The 13,452-nt window shown below is 43.5% G+C and overlaps 1 protein-coding gene across 1 annotated transcript in view; it reads left to right on the top strand.

The window, feature by feature from the left end:
• Positions 1-2,210: 2,210 nt before the first annotated feature.
• The window catches only part of LOC140697845 (gamma-aminobutyric acid receptor subunit rho-1-like), a 30,128-nt gene continuing 18,886 nt past the window's right edge, over positions 2,211-13,452 (top strand). Inside the window, exon 1 of the mRNA XM_072966286.1 lies at positions 2,211-2,336. Within this exon, the coding sequence (XP_072822387.1) occupies positions 2,215-2,336 (122 nt within the window). The 5' untranslated portion in view covers positions 2,211-2,214. The remainder of the gene's footprint in view (positions 2,337-13,452) is intronic.

The following is a 13,452-nucleotide window of genomic DNA, read 5'->3' as shown; positions in this document are numbered from 1 at the left end:
TCATCTTTAGTTGAAGATGGTATTTAAGAAGAGGGCTTCAGCTATTTTGGTGAATTACCCAGTTTTCCAGGTCTCGCTCATGTATGCATGTTACTAAACTTTGATTCTCTCCTGTTAATCTGTCTCATGCAAATTTAATTCTTAACCAGCCAGAAGAACCAAGAAGGGTGGAGGAAAAATTTCCCCTTCCTTTACTATCCCAACTCTAAGAAACCAAGCCTAAGAAACTCCATCAAATTTTACCTGCAGTACCTATATATTTGGATAAATTCTTCTCTTCCTGAGGTTTCAGAAAGTACCCCAAATGCCTGCCTGGAAGTGACTTTTCCTGTTACCTGTGAGGCTGGACACTATAAACTGGTTCCAGGCCAGTTTTCCTTGAAAGACTTTGTAGCTATTGGCTTCATAAGTACAGTTAACTTTTGTTCTTCAAAGTGGCTTGTCACACCTAGTTAACTGAGCATCATTCTTCATGATGACATTCCAGGTATGACCTTGACTGCATAACCAATTCTTCCAAATGTATCCTGGCAAAAAAAGATCAGATTCTTAATGAACCCATGCATGCAATTATATTGCCATGGGAAGTGAGGAGCCTGGGCAAGAGTTTCTGAATTTGGAAGAGGGGAATTATGTCAGTGGGAAGCATGTCATTTTTAAATGACTCATTTTAGTTTACAACAGCAGAAAGTACAAAATTATTATGAATTACAGATAGCATAAGAAGAAAGAGAAAGGATTTCCTTATGTATCCAGGAAACAGAACATTAAAACAAATCAACAATATTCCAAGTAACTTCAATAAAATTTTCTGCATCAATTTATTCCAGCCTGTGTAATTAATTCTTGTTCTGTTGGATCTTGGGTTAGCAATTTTGTGAAATTTCTTTTCAACTTTGAAGAATCCTAGAAATCCTGACTACCACTATGCTCTGAAAGTTGTCCAAGCCATGTCAACCAAGTTTTGAAGAGTCATTAGTTTGGAGTACCCCATCCTGTCCTCTTCTACAAGGCTCTGAGACTGTCCTTCTTTGTGAAAGACACAAACACTGGCCTAAAGATTATAGCAGAGTCTTTGAGCAAGCATCAAAGGAAAAGAAAAACTACCGTGTTAAAACACAAAATTCAACAGAGTAAATTTTGAAGATCTTATTGACTTTATTCAATAATTCATGAATCAGGCAGCATTCAATCTAGCAGATGGAAAGCAGCTCCAAGGAGCTGTACAAAATAAAATACTGTTATAAGCAGGAGGGAGCAGGAGCTCTTTGGCAAAAAAGTAGGTCGGTGGTTGCAAAGTTACTTTCCTTTAGGGATGATAATGGTCTATCAGGCAGATGACCTAACCAGTGCTGCTCAAGTGACAGCTGATTGACTGGTTTAAGATTCCATTTCTGGGAGAGCTGAAACTAATTAAGTGGTCTCGTTTTGGGAATGTGGGGCTCAGCATAAGCAACTCCAGTTTGGGTCTGTTAACAATAGATAACGCAGAAAATTGTTATTGTTAATTTATTACTGGTATTTTCCAAACGTGGTAAGTCTGTTGAGGTTCCAAATACGAATAATACAAGTGAGAAGAAAATTTCACTTTTACTGTGCAAACAAACAAACAAACAAAAAGCCTCCACCCGCCTAGCCCTCCCAACCTCAGCCAAATAGACGCCCGCCCAGGGACAGAGCCCTGAGTTCCCACATACTCAACCGCAGGAAGGAGTTGGGGGCGGGAGCTGTCCAAATCCTGCCCGCAGCTAAAGCAAATAATAATGGCTAGAAGCTTAAAATAGATCCAGGGAGGCGTTCATTATCGTGGCATAAGAGGCGGTTCGGCATCTCAGGCATTTCCTGTTTTGGAGATTGCTTTAGTCCGTTTTTACCTCCTTCTATTCGTTGGACCAGAAAATACAGACCTTTACTAACGTGTTCACCATGTCTGACGAGGAACTAATTTAGACTGGCCAAAATAATTGTCCGACAGGAACACAGGACTTCAACCTCAGTTCAGAAAATCCCTGACATCTGACGTAGGAGGATTTATAGATTTAGTGGAAATTGCTTTCTCCTGCTCTCCAGATTACAGACTGTGTGTTGATTTTTTTTTTTGTATGAGTAAACATCTTTCTAATAATGAACAGACCAATAATGTCTTAAGAGAGAAAAAGAACATCCTTTTCCTTTTTGCTGTTTCTTGAGTGAACTGTTTGGATTTGGAAACCCATGTTGGCTGTCCAGAATATGAAAGTTGGCGCTTTCCTTTTGTGGTGGGGATGGGTTCTGGCTACTGAAAGCAGAGTGCACTGGCGAAAAAGAGAAGTACAGGAGATGTCGAAGAAAGGCAGGTGAGTGGACATTTAGGGATAGAGGATTTAGGGGGAGAGTGTGTGTAAAGTGAGCTTCTGGTTTTGTTCTGGAATTGTTTCCTGTATATGGTGTTTCGAATGGATGCCTTTTCTCCCCTTTTCCCTTTGTTTTTCTGCCTTGCCCCCTTTTAGAAAGCTAGAATTACGTTTTCTTTTTAAATGATACTGAATTAGATACAGTGCTATCACTGCATAGTCTTAAATCTCTTAGGAATTGTCCTGAATGAAAGATAGATTCTGGAAAAAAGAATATATGCACATTAAAAAATAAGGGCAATTATTTGATGTTTGCATCCTAGGTTGGAACAAATCTGAGAATTTTCAAATAACCAATGGGAGCTCTAATTAGTGAGGATGATTCTGTTAGTTCTAATTATTTCTGCTAGATGTGTGGGTCCTTTTAAAAATCTTCTAAGAGAGAACGAAACAGCTTTCTTCAAGCTGTATGGCTAGAACAATCATTAGATTGTCCCCACAAGTCAAATGAGAGTGTTCACTGGTGGACCAGCCTGCAGACCAGCTGCTGCTGGTTACCAACTCGGTATGTGCTGCCCTAGCCATATTAACCCCTCGAGGCCAGAGCCAGACTGTCCCTTCAGCCCTCAGCCTCACCTGGGGGCTCTCCTGGAAGTGCTCACCTGCACACCTGCTTGCCCAACATTTATCAATAAAATAGGACATTGGAGCCCACCCAATCCAGCTCTCTCTCTTTGCTGATAAAGCAATGGAGGCAGTAAGGACATTCTTGATTCTCTACTCTTCCTTTCTTCCTTCCTTCCTTTCTTTTTCTTCCTTTCTTTCTTTCTTTCTTCCTTTCTTTCTTTCTTTCTTTCTTTCTTTCTTTCTTTCTTTCTTTCTTTCTTTTATTGAAGTATAGTCAATTTACAGTGTTGTGTTAGTTTCTGGTGTAGAGCATAGTGATTCAGTTATATATATATATATATTCCTTTTCATATTCTTTTTCATTATAGGCTATTAGAAGATATTGAATATAGTCTCCTGTGCTAGGACCTTGTTGTTTATCTGATTCTTGGTTCTTTTTCAGCCTGAGGTCCAAATTGATCTTCAGCTTTCTTCATCCCTGAATGTAATAGGAATAGCCGTCATAAATATCAGTTAATATGAAAAGGAAATCCTGCCTTCTGGAGTTCAGGGCTAGTGGGAGGGCTGGGGGTCTGGCTCCTCTGTGCCCATCACTGGTTTTGAGAGGGCCCTCCACTCATGGGCTCCTGAACATCCAGGTAGGGCTCACAGCACTTGCTTCAAGTTGCTTTAGCAACATCACAAAGCTTGGATCTGAAATATCCAGTGGTCGTGGTAAGCCCTGGACGCTGACAGAGCCTGCAGTGCACCAACTGTATGTCCTGTTACTGCCAGAGTCAGAAGTTGCTGGACAAACAGTGGAATTTGTGGAGCAGTGCAGTGCAGCCATAAAGATGATTTGAACCAAATGTGCTCTTGAGGATTAAAATGACAACACACAACAGCCACAAATCCTATTGGTTGTCGCCAAAAACTTCTCAGCCTCTATACGAAGCCAGAGTTAGAGGGGCGCCCTGTTAGCAAACACCAACGACACGGGAGAGACATCCTGAGAATGAAATAGATTTTCTTTTAAAAAAAAATACATAGTTGGGGGAGGGTATAGCTCAGTGGAAGAGTATATGCTCAGCATGCACAAGGTCCTGGATTCAATCCCCAGTACCTCCATTACAGATAAATAAATAAACCTACTTACCTCTCCAGGAAAAAACAAAACAAAACAAAACTTAGAAGTACTTTCATTTCTTTATTATGAGAGATATATATGACCATTATTTTTAAAACCATAGGAAAAATCATTTTTAAACACATAAAAATCTCCCATAATCCCCAAACCTAGCAATAATCTTGTTATCATTTTTATGTATTTTCTTCCAGTCTTTTTTTCCCTAAGTATATATTGAATATTAACTAGTCTGGGATTATTCTATGCATATAGTTTTGTAACCTTATTGTATTTAATATGATTTTGTCTGCACATTTACTTATTTGAAATCTATAGGATTATCATTTGAATGGCTGGGCTATAATGCGTAATAATGTACAATTACCACCATGTAAGCATCTTCCTCTGTTGATGGACATTTAGTTGCTTCCTCTTTGTGATTATAAATATTGTGTACATAAGGATGGTTGTCTTCCCACATGGAAGTCTACTGTGTTAAGTGGCACAAGAATGGTTAAAGCTCCAGTGTAACTGGCAGAGTTGCTTTCCAGGATGGTGGGCCCAACTTATCCTTCCTCCAGCCAAGTGTTTATTTTTATGTAACCCTAAACTTTTAAAGGACTCAATTTTAGAGAGAATCTAAACTTATAAGCTGCTGGTAATTTGTATCCAGGCTCCTTTTCATGGTTCATACCGATAACAGAGGAACCAAGGTGAACACACCTACAAACAACAGGGGTGAGAAGCCTACGATGCACAATTTAAGGGGGTCCCTGCATGACCCCGAGAGTGAGTGCCTCCTTAAATTTTATGCCTCACCTGCCTCACTCTAGTCTCCACCCCGGCAAATAATTCAAATGTTATTCCCAAGATCTCCCAGGGAGGCACATCCAGGTGGGACCCAGCTTCATTGCCCAGGGCATTGGGCAGTGTTTCTAGAATGAATCAGCACTTGTGGTCTCCCTCCTCCCAGGAAGAATGGAGAGATAGCCTGTCTATACCTCAGGCCCCTGGACAAATGCTGGCTTAAGTTCTGGGAGGGCAAACGGATCCTACCAGAAAGCGAATTACTGTTACCTACTTGCTTTGTCGTGCTACAGAATTCAAATTTACTCTGAAAGGTAAAGAGGATCTGAGTAGTTTCAGCTGACTTCCACCTGGGAGAGCCTGCACTGGTGGTGGTATGGCGGAAGGATGGGAAAGGCGCTGAGATAGTAAGACCAGGGTTTCTGCTTCAGACAAGATGAGAGATGGTGAAAACCTGAACTAGGGGAATATTAATGGAGTGGACGGGGACAGGGGGATGGATGAGAGTTTTAAGGAGCTAGAGTTGTCCGAATTAGATTGGATGACAAATGTGACAATTGAATTAGAGTTATGATTAGAATGTCTTTGTCTTTAGGTGATCCAAGCTGAAATATCTGAAGTGTTATTATGACTGCAACCTATTCTCAATGTGATTGATTAAAGAGGGAGGATAGAAAATGTGATAATTAATGAATCTAATCTAAACATATAGTTTGCATGGGCATTCATTGTACTATATATTTTTCAACTTTCTGTAGACTTGGCATTTTTTAAAATATAAAATTAGCAGGAAAAAAAAGAATGAGATGGGGTGAAAGTCCAGCAGGTATTTGGGTAACTGGGTCGAGGGTGCCAGGGAAGGGAGAGCAGGAGGAGAAGCAGGTTTGGGGAGAAGGATGATGAGTTCACTTTGAGCATCTGGACCTGGATTTGCCTGCAAAATACCAAGAGATGGTTGTTCAGGCCACAGGAAGGCCTGGAGGTCTACAGCTCAGGAGGGAATTCGGGCCTGGAGGTGTAGATTTAGAGAGAGTCCTTGCAGGTGGTGGTGGTGAAGTGACCCAAACACAGTGTGTAGCATGAAATATGAGGAGGACAGATGACAGAGCCTGGCGGAAGAGCAACACTGAAGGAGAGGATGGAGGAAGAGGATACAGAGTGAAGGAAGCCAGAAGTGAGGGCCCACAGAAGTCGGTGTAGAACTGGAGTGGAGAGGAGTCAAGGAGATGAAGTGAGCCGTCTATTCCACACTTATCAAGTAGTGGCTCCCGGGAAGGCACTGGGTAATGGATGTTCCGCCAATGACTAAATCAGATACAGGCTCTGGCAGCCAGAGGCTCACAGACCAGAGACCTGTTCCATCAGGTGGCAAGTTTTCCAGAAGGAGGGAGTGATCAAGACAGTCAGATCTCACAAAGGGTCCAAATCAAGACGTAAGCCCCAGATTGAGATCTAAGAGCCATTAGCAACCCCAGCAAGGACAGACAGCTGGTGGATGGCTGGAGAAAGGAAAGGAGAAAATGGAGTGAGTATAGTTAACTCTCATAAGGAACTCAGCTATGAACTGGAGGGCTGAGATGAGAAGGGCAGTGGGAGAGACAGGCAAGAGTTTCTAGGCCAGGAGAGACTTCACAGGTTCAGATGACAAAGGACAGAAGCCAGGAAAGAGGCAGGGATGACGTATCAGATATTGCAGTCAGATCCCATTCTGACAAAGCAAAAGCCGCTAGGTTATGGACTGGGCCTCTCTGATGGCCCTAAACACCTTGGAATGTGACTTTCTCTCTCTCTCTCTTTAATTGAAGTAAAGTTGATTTACAATGCTGTGTTAGTTTCTGGTGTACAGCATAGTGATTCAGTTATACATACATATATTCTTTTTCATGTTTTTTCATCATAGGCTATCACAAGATATTGAATATAGTTCCCTATGTTAGACAGTAGGACGTTGCTGTGTATCTATTTTATATACAGTAGTGTGTATCTGCAAATCTTATTTTCTCTTAAGTTTGTAGTGTTCTCTCTTCACTGCATCACTTCATTCTCCAGAGAGTCTGCTGGAGCTTTGAGTCTCCACTTTGCGTATCTCACTCTTGTCTGATTACGACCTGCCCCTCATCGTGACGGATTCCTGTGTCTCTGCCGTGTGGCCCCCGTGCTCAGGACACCCGTCTCTTCCCTCTTCCTCTGGTCCATGGCTTTTTCTTCTCCACTATTTGGCATCAATCTTGGCCCTCCCCCACTTCTCCCTCTCAAGTCTCAGGTGACCTACTTCCAAGCTTCCACAGCCCCAGGTCTGTCTTATCTCAGAAGACTAGTCGTCCAGCATTATCCCTTTTCCTCGTAGGAAAAGACCTTTCTGTCTCAGCTCCTGGAGTATGAGCCCCTTGAGGGCAGCATTAGTCCATGCAGGCTGCTGTAACAAAATGCCACAGACTGGGTGGCTTAAATGGCAGACGTTCATTTTCTCACAGTCCTGGAGGCTAGAAGGCCATGATCAAGATGCTGGCAAATTCGCTTTCTGGTAAAGACTCTCTTCCTGGCTTGTAGATGCCACCGAGTCCTCGCGTGGCCTTTCCTCTGTGCTCAAAATGTGCGGAGTAGAGGTGGGAGGGGGAATCTCGGGTGTCTCTTTCTCTTCTTATAAGGACACTGGTCCTGCTGGGTCAGGGCCTCATCCTTATGATCTCATTTAACCTTAATTTCATCCCTCAAGTCTCTGTCTCCCTGTACAGTCACACCAGAGGTTAGGAGACTATATGAATTCGGAGTCGGGGGGACACAATTCAGTTCATAAAAAGGGCTCAACCAGCACCTTTCTCCTGGTTCCTAAACAGTAAGAAGGCCTGGCTTTTGGACTTGGCATTGCCATGTGACTATGGACAAGTCTCTGGACATCCTCAGGTCTGCTCCTTCTGCAGAGTGGAGTCAATTATGTCGGTTAACCTCCGGGTTATTGTAGGGATTGTGTGAGCCCATGTACGTGAAAGTGCTTTGTAAAGCTCTTAAATCCATAAAGATTCTGGGCCTCCCTTAGGCCAGCCTCTGACGGGTACAGATCAGAAAGGCCTGTGCAGACCCGCAGCCACCAGGAGCCCCGTGGGGCTTGTCTCCGCTTTGAGGGCAGTTACACTGTGCACCCGCCCAGCCACACTCCCCCATCTGCCAACACGGAGGCCTCGCCCAGGGAAAGGAGATCGCTGGAGGGTGTCTTGCTCTGTCTGAACTCACACCGAACTCACACTAAACTCACATACTATTAACATGCTGGGACCCAGTAATGTTCCTAAGTCAAGTTGTCTTTGTAATCAAAGTTCTAGAAAATGGCCAGGAATCAACTTGAAGTTTAACCTCAGCAGTTTTCACAATACTTTTTTCCTTTGTGAATATCAAGAAAGCATCCTGGAGCCCTCCTACACTGTTGGTGGGAATGTAGTTTGGTGCAGCCATTACGGAAAACAGTGTGGAGATGCCTCAAAAGGTGTGGGGGTACAGCTTCAAGAAGTAGGGGACAGAGTGGGAGCTGAGGCTGGGAAGCGGGGCAGGAGCCTTATGATGGGCCTTTTATGTCCAAGTTCTGTGGATTTTACTTTGAGGGTGAAAGGTTTTAACAAAGGAAGTGACCCGATTGTGATTTCCATGCCACAGTGTTGGTGTGATGGTTGCATTAGAGTAGGGTGAGACCAGAGCCGAGGAAGCCTGCTGCCTCTCATGGGAGAGATGACGATGCAGAAGGCAGAGCGGGTAGCAATGGAGCGGCCAGGACTTGGAGAGAGACTGTGAGGAGAAGGTTCAGCCAGCGCTGGCTGACTGCGTGGTGTCCTGAGCTGGCCTACTCAGAAAGGGCACCTCTATAAGCAGATGCACCTCCAAGCAGTGGAGCTAGGGCTGGACATGCCCACCTGCTCTCTGTGGCCCTGGATGAGGGTGTGAAAGAGGTGGAGTCAAGAATGGCATCCAGGTGATTTGGACCACATACAGAATTTCTCTTCTTGGCGATTATATATGCCATGAAAGCAAGAGCATTTCATTAGCTAGTTCTCTTTTTTAGTATATTGAATATAGTTGATAAGTTTTTGAAGTGTGGTTGATGTACAATATCATGTAAGTTATAAGTGTAGAATATAGTGATTCACAATTTTTAAAGGTTATACCCCATTTATAGTTATTACAAAATATCGACTATAGTCTCTGTATTGTACAATATATCATTATAGCTTATTTTGTACATAGTAGCCTGTATCTCTTAATCCTCTACCCCTGTCTTGCCCCTCCCCCTTCCCTCTCCCCACTGGTAACCACCATGTTCTCTGTATCTGTGAGTCTGTTTCTTTTTTGTTATATTCACTAGTTTGTTGTATTTTTTAGATTCCACATATAAGTGATATCATACAGTATTTGTCTTTCTGTCTGACTAATTTCACTTAGCGTAATACTCTCCAAGTTCATACATGTTGTAAATGGCAAAATTTTCATTCTTTTTTATGACTCAGTAGTATTTCATTATGTATATAGACCACATCTTCTTTATCCATTCAGCTGTTGATGGACACTTAGGTGCTTCCATATCTTGATAATTATATATAGTGCTGCTATGAACACTGGGGTGCATGTATCTTTTCAAATTAGTGTTCTTATTTTTTCAAAAATATATCCAGGGTGGAATTGCTAGGTCACACAGTTCATTAACTAGTTCTTGTTTCCTTCCCAGAGATGAATTAATCCACAAAGTGATGTGTAACTTATCAGATGCACCCAGTCGACCCCTGGTTCCTCACAGACCCCCACTCCTGCTCCATTTAACCTCTAGGAGATGTTTTGAGAGAACATCATCCACATGCAAACTTCAACAGGAAAATGTCAAGTACCATAGGTCAGAGTTTTTTCTTCTCTCCAAGAGGATAGAATACAAACAGATGTTCAAAAAATGGACACTCTCTGTTCAGTCCAAAAATCTGTCTCAAATGTCATCCTATATCATCATAATTTGAAACATGTTTATTCCTTCTTCATAACTTTCAAGGGATTTATTCAATAAACACACTTGTTTAGTAAATGAGTGGTCCCCAGTTTTATGCATGATCCATGCTGGCTTCTCTGTCGAGGGGAAAGGGAAGCTCAGACCTTCCACATCAAACCCAAATTCTGGGCAGTGGGAGCCGGGTCTTCTGAGACACTGTGGCCAACCTGGCCACCAACCCTTGAAGCCAGACCCTCTGGGTTTGACTCCTGGCTCCATCACTTTTACAAGTTACTCAACCCCCCGTGTCTTCGCTTCCTCATGCATAAGATAGAGACAGTGGGAAGGGCCACCTCGCAGGGCTGTTACAGGACTGACCCAAGTTAGTACACGTAATGTAGTTAGCGTGGTGACTGGCTGAGAGGAAGTGCTCAAGCAGTGTTAGTTATTCCTAGTATTACTTCATTTCAAGGTTAATAATCACACCTCTGGCTGGCAAAAAGATGCTGATGATGTGAAAAATACTTCATAATATACTGTAACTTGAGTTAAAAGCAACTTACAGCATCTCTCTCTTCCCCCCTCTCTCAGGACTGTAAGGTTAGTCTCAGGATGGCACAAGTGATTTCTTAGTGGTTTTCATCCTGTCCTTTATGTTTAAACCGATTTTCCAAAATTTTCCATAGGAGCATGGAAACAGAAAAAAAGTTATTTTAAAATATCAAACAACAACAACAAAAAATATTTTAAGCATCCTATTTATCAATCTTTTCTAAGCTAGAATCTAAGTTTCATGACGGCAAAGGCAGTGACATCTCAGAATTTGACAAATCTCCCTTTAGTTGGCTGGCTGAAAGCCACAGTAAGAACGGGACCAAATTTGATTCCAACCCCCTCTTTTGGTTCCTTGTGCCTCTCTTTTCTGGCTCCCATCCAAGGGACCGGTTCCTTCCTTCTTTCACTATTAGGTGCCCGGAGTTCCCGGGGGCCCAGCACGGTGCAAGGGGCTGAAGATGTAGAGGACTCTGTCTTCGGTGGACTGTGGCTCGTCCTACCCCTTCTGACAATCCGTAGTGCTGGCCTGTAGCCCAGAGAGCAGCCCCATCTCCAGTCTGAGCCCCTCCCCATTCCTGGGACGCGCTCCCGCAGAGTTCACGCCCACCCCTGCTCCACTTTGCCAAGGACGGCATAATCTCTATGCATCAGTCAGGTCCTGGCAGAAAACAGCATTACACTCAAAAGGGCTTACCCACTAACTGAATAAAGGGATGACTTGCTGAGCTGAGGCAGGGTTCAGGGAACCCACCAGGCCGGCTGATGCCCCCCAAGCACTAGAAACACCAGGAAGCCATGACTACCCATAGGCTGAGGAAGAAGTAGTGTTACTGGAGCTTATTCAAGATCCTGTGATTCTCTGTAATCACAGAGCAACACAGACTTTGCCAGTCCCTGGCATTAAAGCAGAGAGAGAAGGAATAAGCACTCTGCTCTCTTATCTCCTGCCAGTTGCCCATGTGGCTGGATCCAGTGATGCAGCCCACCTGGCAAAGTGTTACTCTCCGTCCTGACAGCTTCATGGTAGATCCAGGTTATGAAAACATCGATTTCAGTGGGGGAGGTAGTTTAGGTCAAATCAGAACTTCTGAGTAGTTAATCCTCCCATCCCTGCTCCTGTGGGTACTGGGAAAATGCTCACTGAAAAGCTAAGTTAATGTATTGCAGTTTCATAGTTTTTTTTTCTTTCTTTCTAATTTTATTCTGGTTAGATTTGAAGTAAATCTGGAGGGTGAGGGATGCTTTGTTCTGAAGACCTAGACTGTATGTAGAATGCCTTATTTTTAATTTTCATAGTAAGACAGAGACAGAGACCAGAAGCACACAAAGATGCCGTCGAGTAAGGTAGACACTGGCTGTGAGCGCATGCACACCTCCTAAGGATGTCTCCTCCCCACACCTCAGTTGCAGTGATTTTCTGCAGTGCCCCTGCCCATGGCCAAGAAGCAGGAAGCAGAGAGAAGGGGACAAGAGCCAAAAAGGAGAAGATGGAGGGGGCTCCCGGATCCAGTGGGAGAGAGAGAGAAGGTGGGCGATTTTGGGGACCAGCTTTCCTCCCCTTGACGTCCCGTTTCCTCCCTAACATCCATCAGCAGTGAAGCTCTGTCCAATTCACTAGTTCAGATTCTTCCCCCGGGCCACTGCCTTTGCTGCCAGCACAGGGATGTCCTTCGTTTAGAAGGAAACATCCTTGTTGGCTCCGGAACGACAATGGCTCCTTCCATTTGTATTCCACTTTAAAGTCTGCAAAGAGCTTCCACACATGTGATCTTATTTGCTCCTCGCACCCCTGGTCTGGTCACAGAGCTTTGCCTCTAATCAGTTGAGGAAACCGAGTCTCAGGGAAACAAGATGCCCGAAAGGACAGAGCAGGCAGTTCAGAGCAGAGGGCAGAGCTATGTTTTTCTGTCTCCCAGATGCATTTTCCTCCCTGAAAAATAATAAAGAGTGTCTTCTGGAAAGAAGAGAGCAAAGGACTTAAACTTGGGCTGAACTGGCTATAAGGGAGGAAACTGTGTGTGTTGCGGACAAATGCATCAGGGCTGTGATTCCCAAGGTGCTGTCTCCTGACCAGCAGCAGCAGCGACATCTGAAAACCCGTTAGAGATGCAAATTCTTGGATCTCAGCCCAGATCTACTAAGTCAGAAACTTTGGGGAAAAGAGAGTTTCAGGAACCGAGGATTGAACAAGCTATCCAGGAGATGCTGATGCAGGCGGAATTTGGGAACTATACATCAAGGGGAAAGGAAGCGTGTGTGGTGGTACCCAGGAGCACACATACGCTGGCGTTGAGAGAAGGTGGAGCTGGGAGGGCAGGACATTGTTCCCAGGGGTTTTAGAGCTGATGCTGATGGGTAAATGAAGGCCATGCAATGTCCTTGCAGCATTATTTATAACAGCAAATGACTGGAAGCAACTCAAATACCCGCCAATAGAGGACTGAGCACAAAAGTGATGGTGCATCCATGTAACAGAACAATATGCAGTGTGAAAAAGAAAATGAGGCTTGGATATTTTGATATGGAAAAAACCCCAAGTTATATAGAAAGAAAGAAAGAGAAAGAAAAGAAAGAAAAAGTATGAGTTTATATAATATGCTAACTTCGTGAATAAAGATGGGAGACTGGGGGAAGGCTATAACTCCATGGTAGAGCATGTGCTTAGCATGCACGAGGTCCTGGGTTCAATTCCCAGTACTTCATTAAAAAATTTAAAAATGGAGACCATTTGTAACAACATGGATGACAAATACTATGTGATCTCACCTCTATGTGGATCTGAAAAAACGAACTCGTAAATACAGAGGACAGATAAGTGGTTGCCAGAGGTGAGGGGTGTGGGATGGGTGAGGTCAGCGGAGGGGATCAAAAGGTACAAACTTCAAGTTATAAGATAAATAAGTCCTGAGGATGTGATGTACCGCATGGTGACTATAGTTAATGATAATAAAATGTGGATTTGAAAGCTACTAAGAGAGAAGATCTTAAAGTTTCTCCATCACAAGGGAAAAAAATTAGTGACTTTGTGAGAAGATGGATGTTATTAACTAGATTTGTTACAGTAA

Source organism: Vicugna pacos, chromosome 8 (genome assembly GCF_048564905.1).
Source record: "Vicugna pacos chromosome 8, VicPac4, whole genome shotgun sequence".
NCBI lineage: Eukaryota > Metazoa > Chordata > Mammalia > Artiodactyla > Camelidae > Vicugna > Vicugna pacos.
The sequence above is the reverse complement of the archived record's forward strand: the minus strand, read 5'-3'. Positions and strand labels throughout refer to the sequence as shown.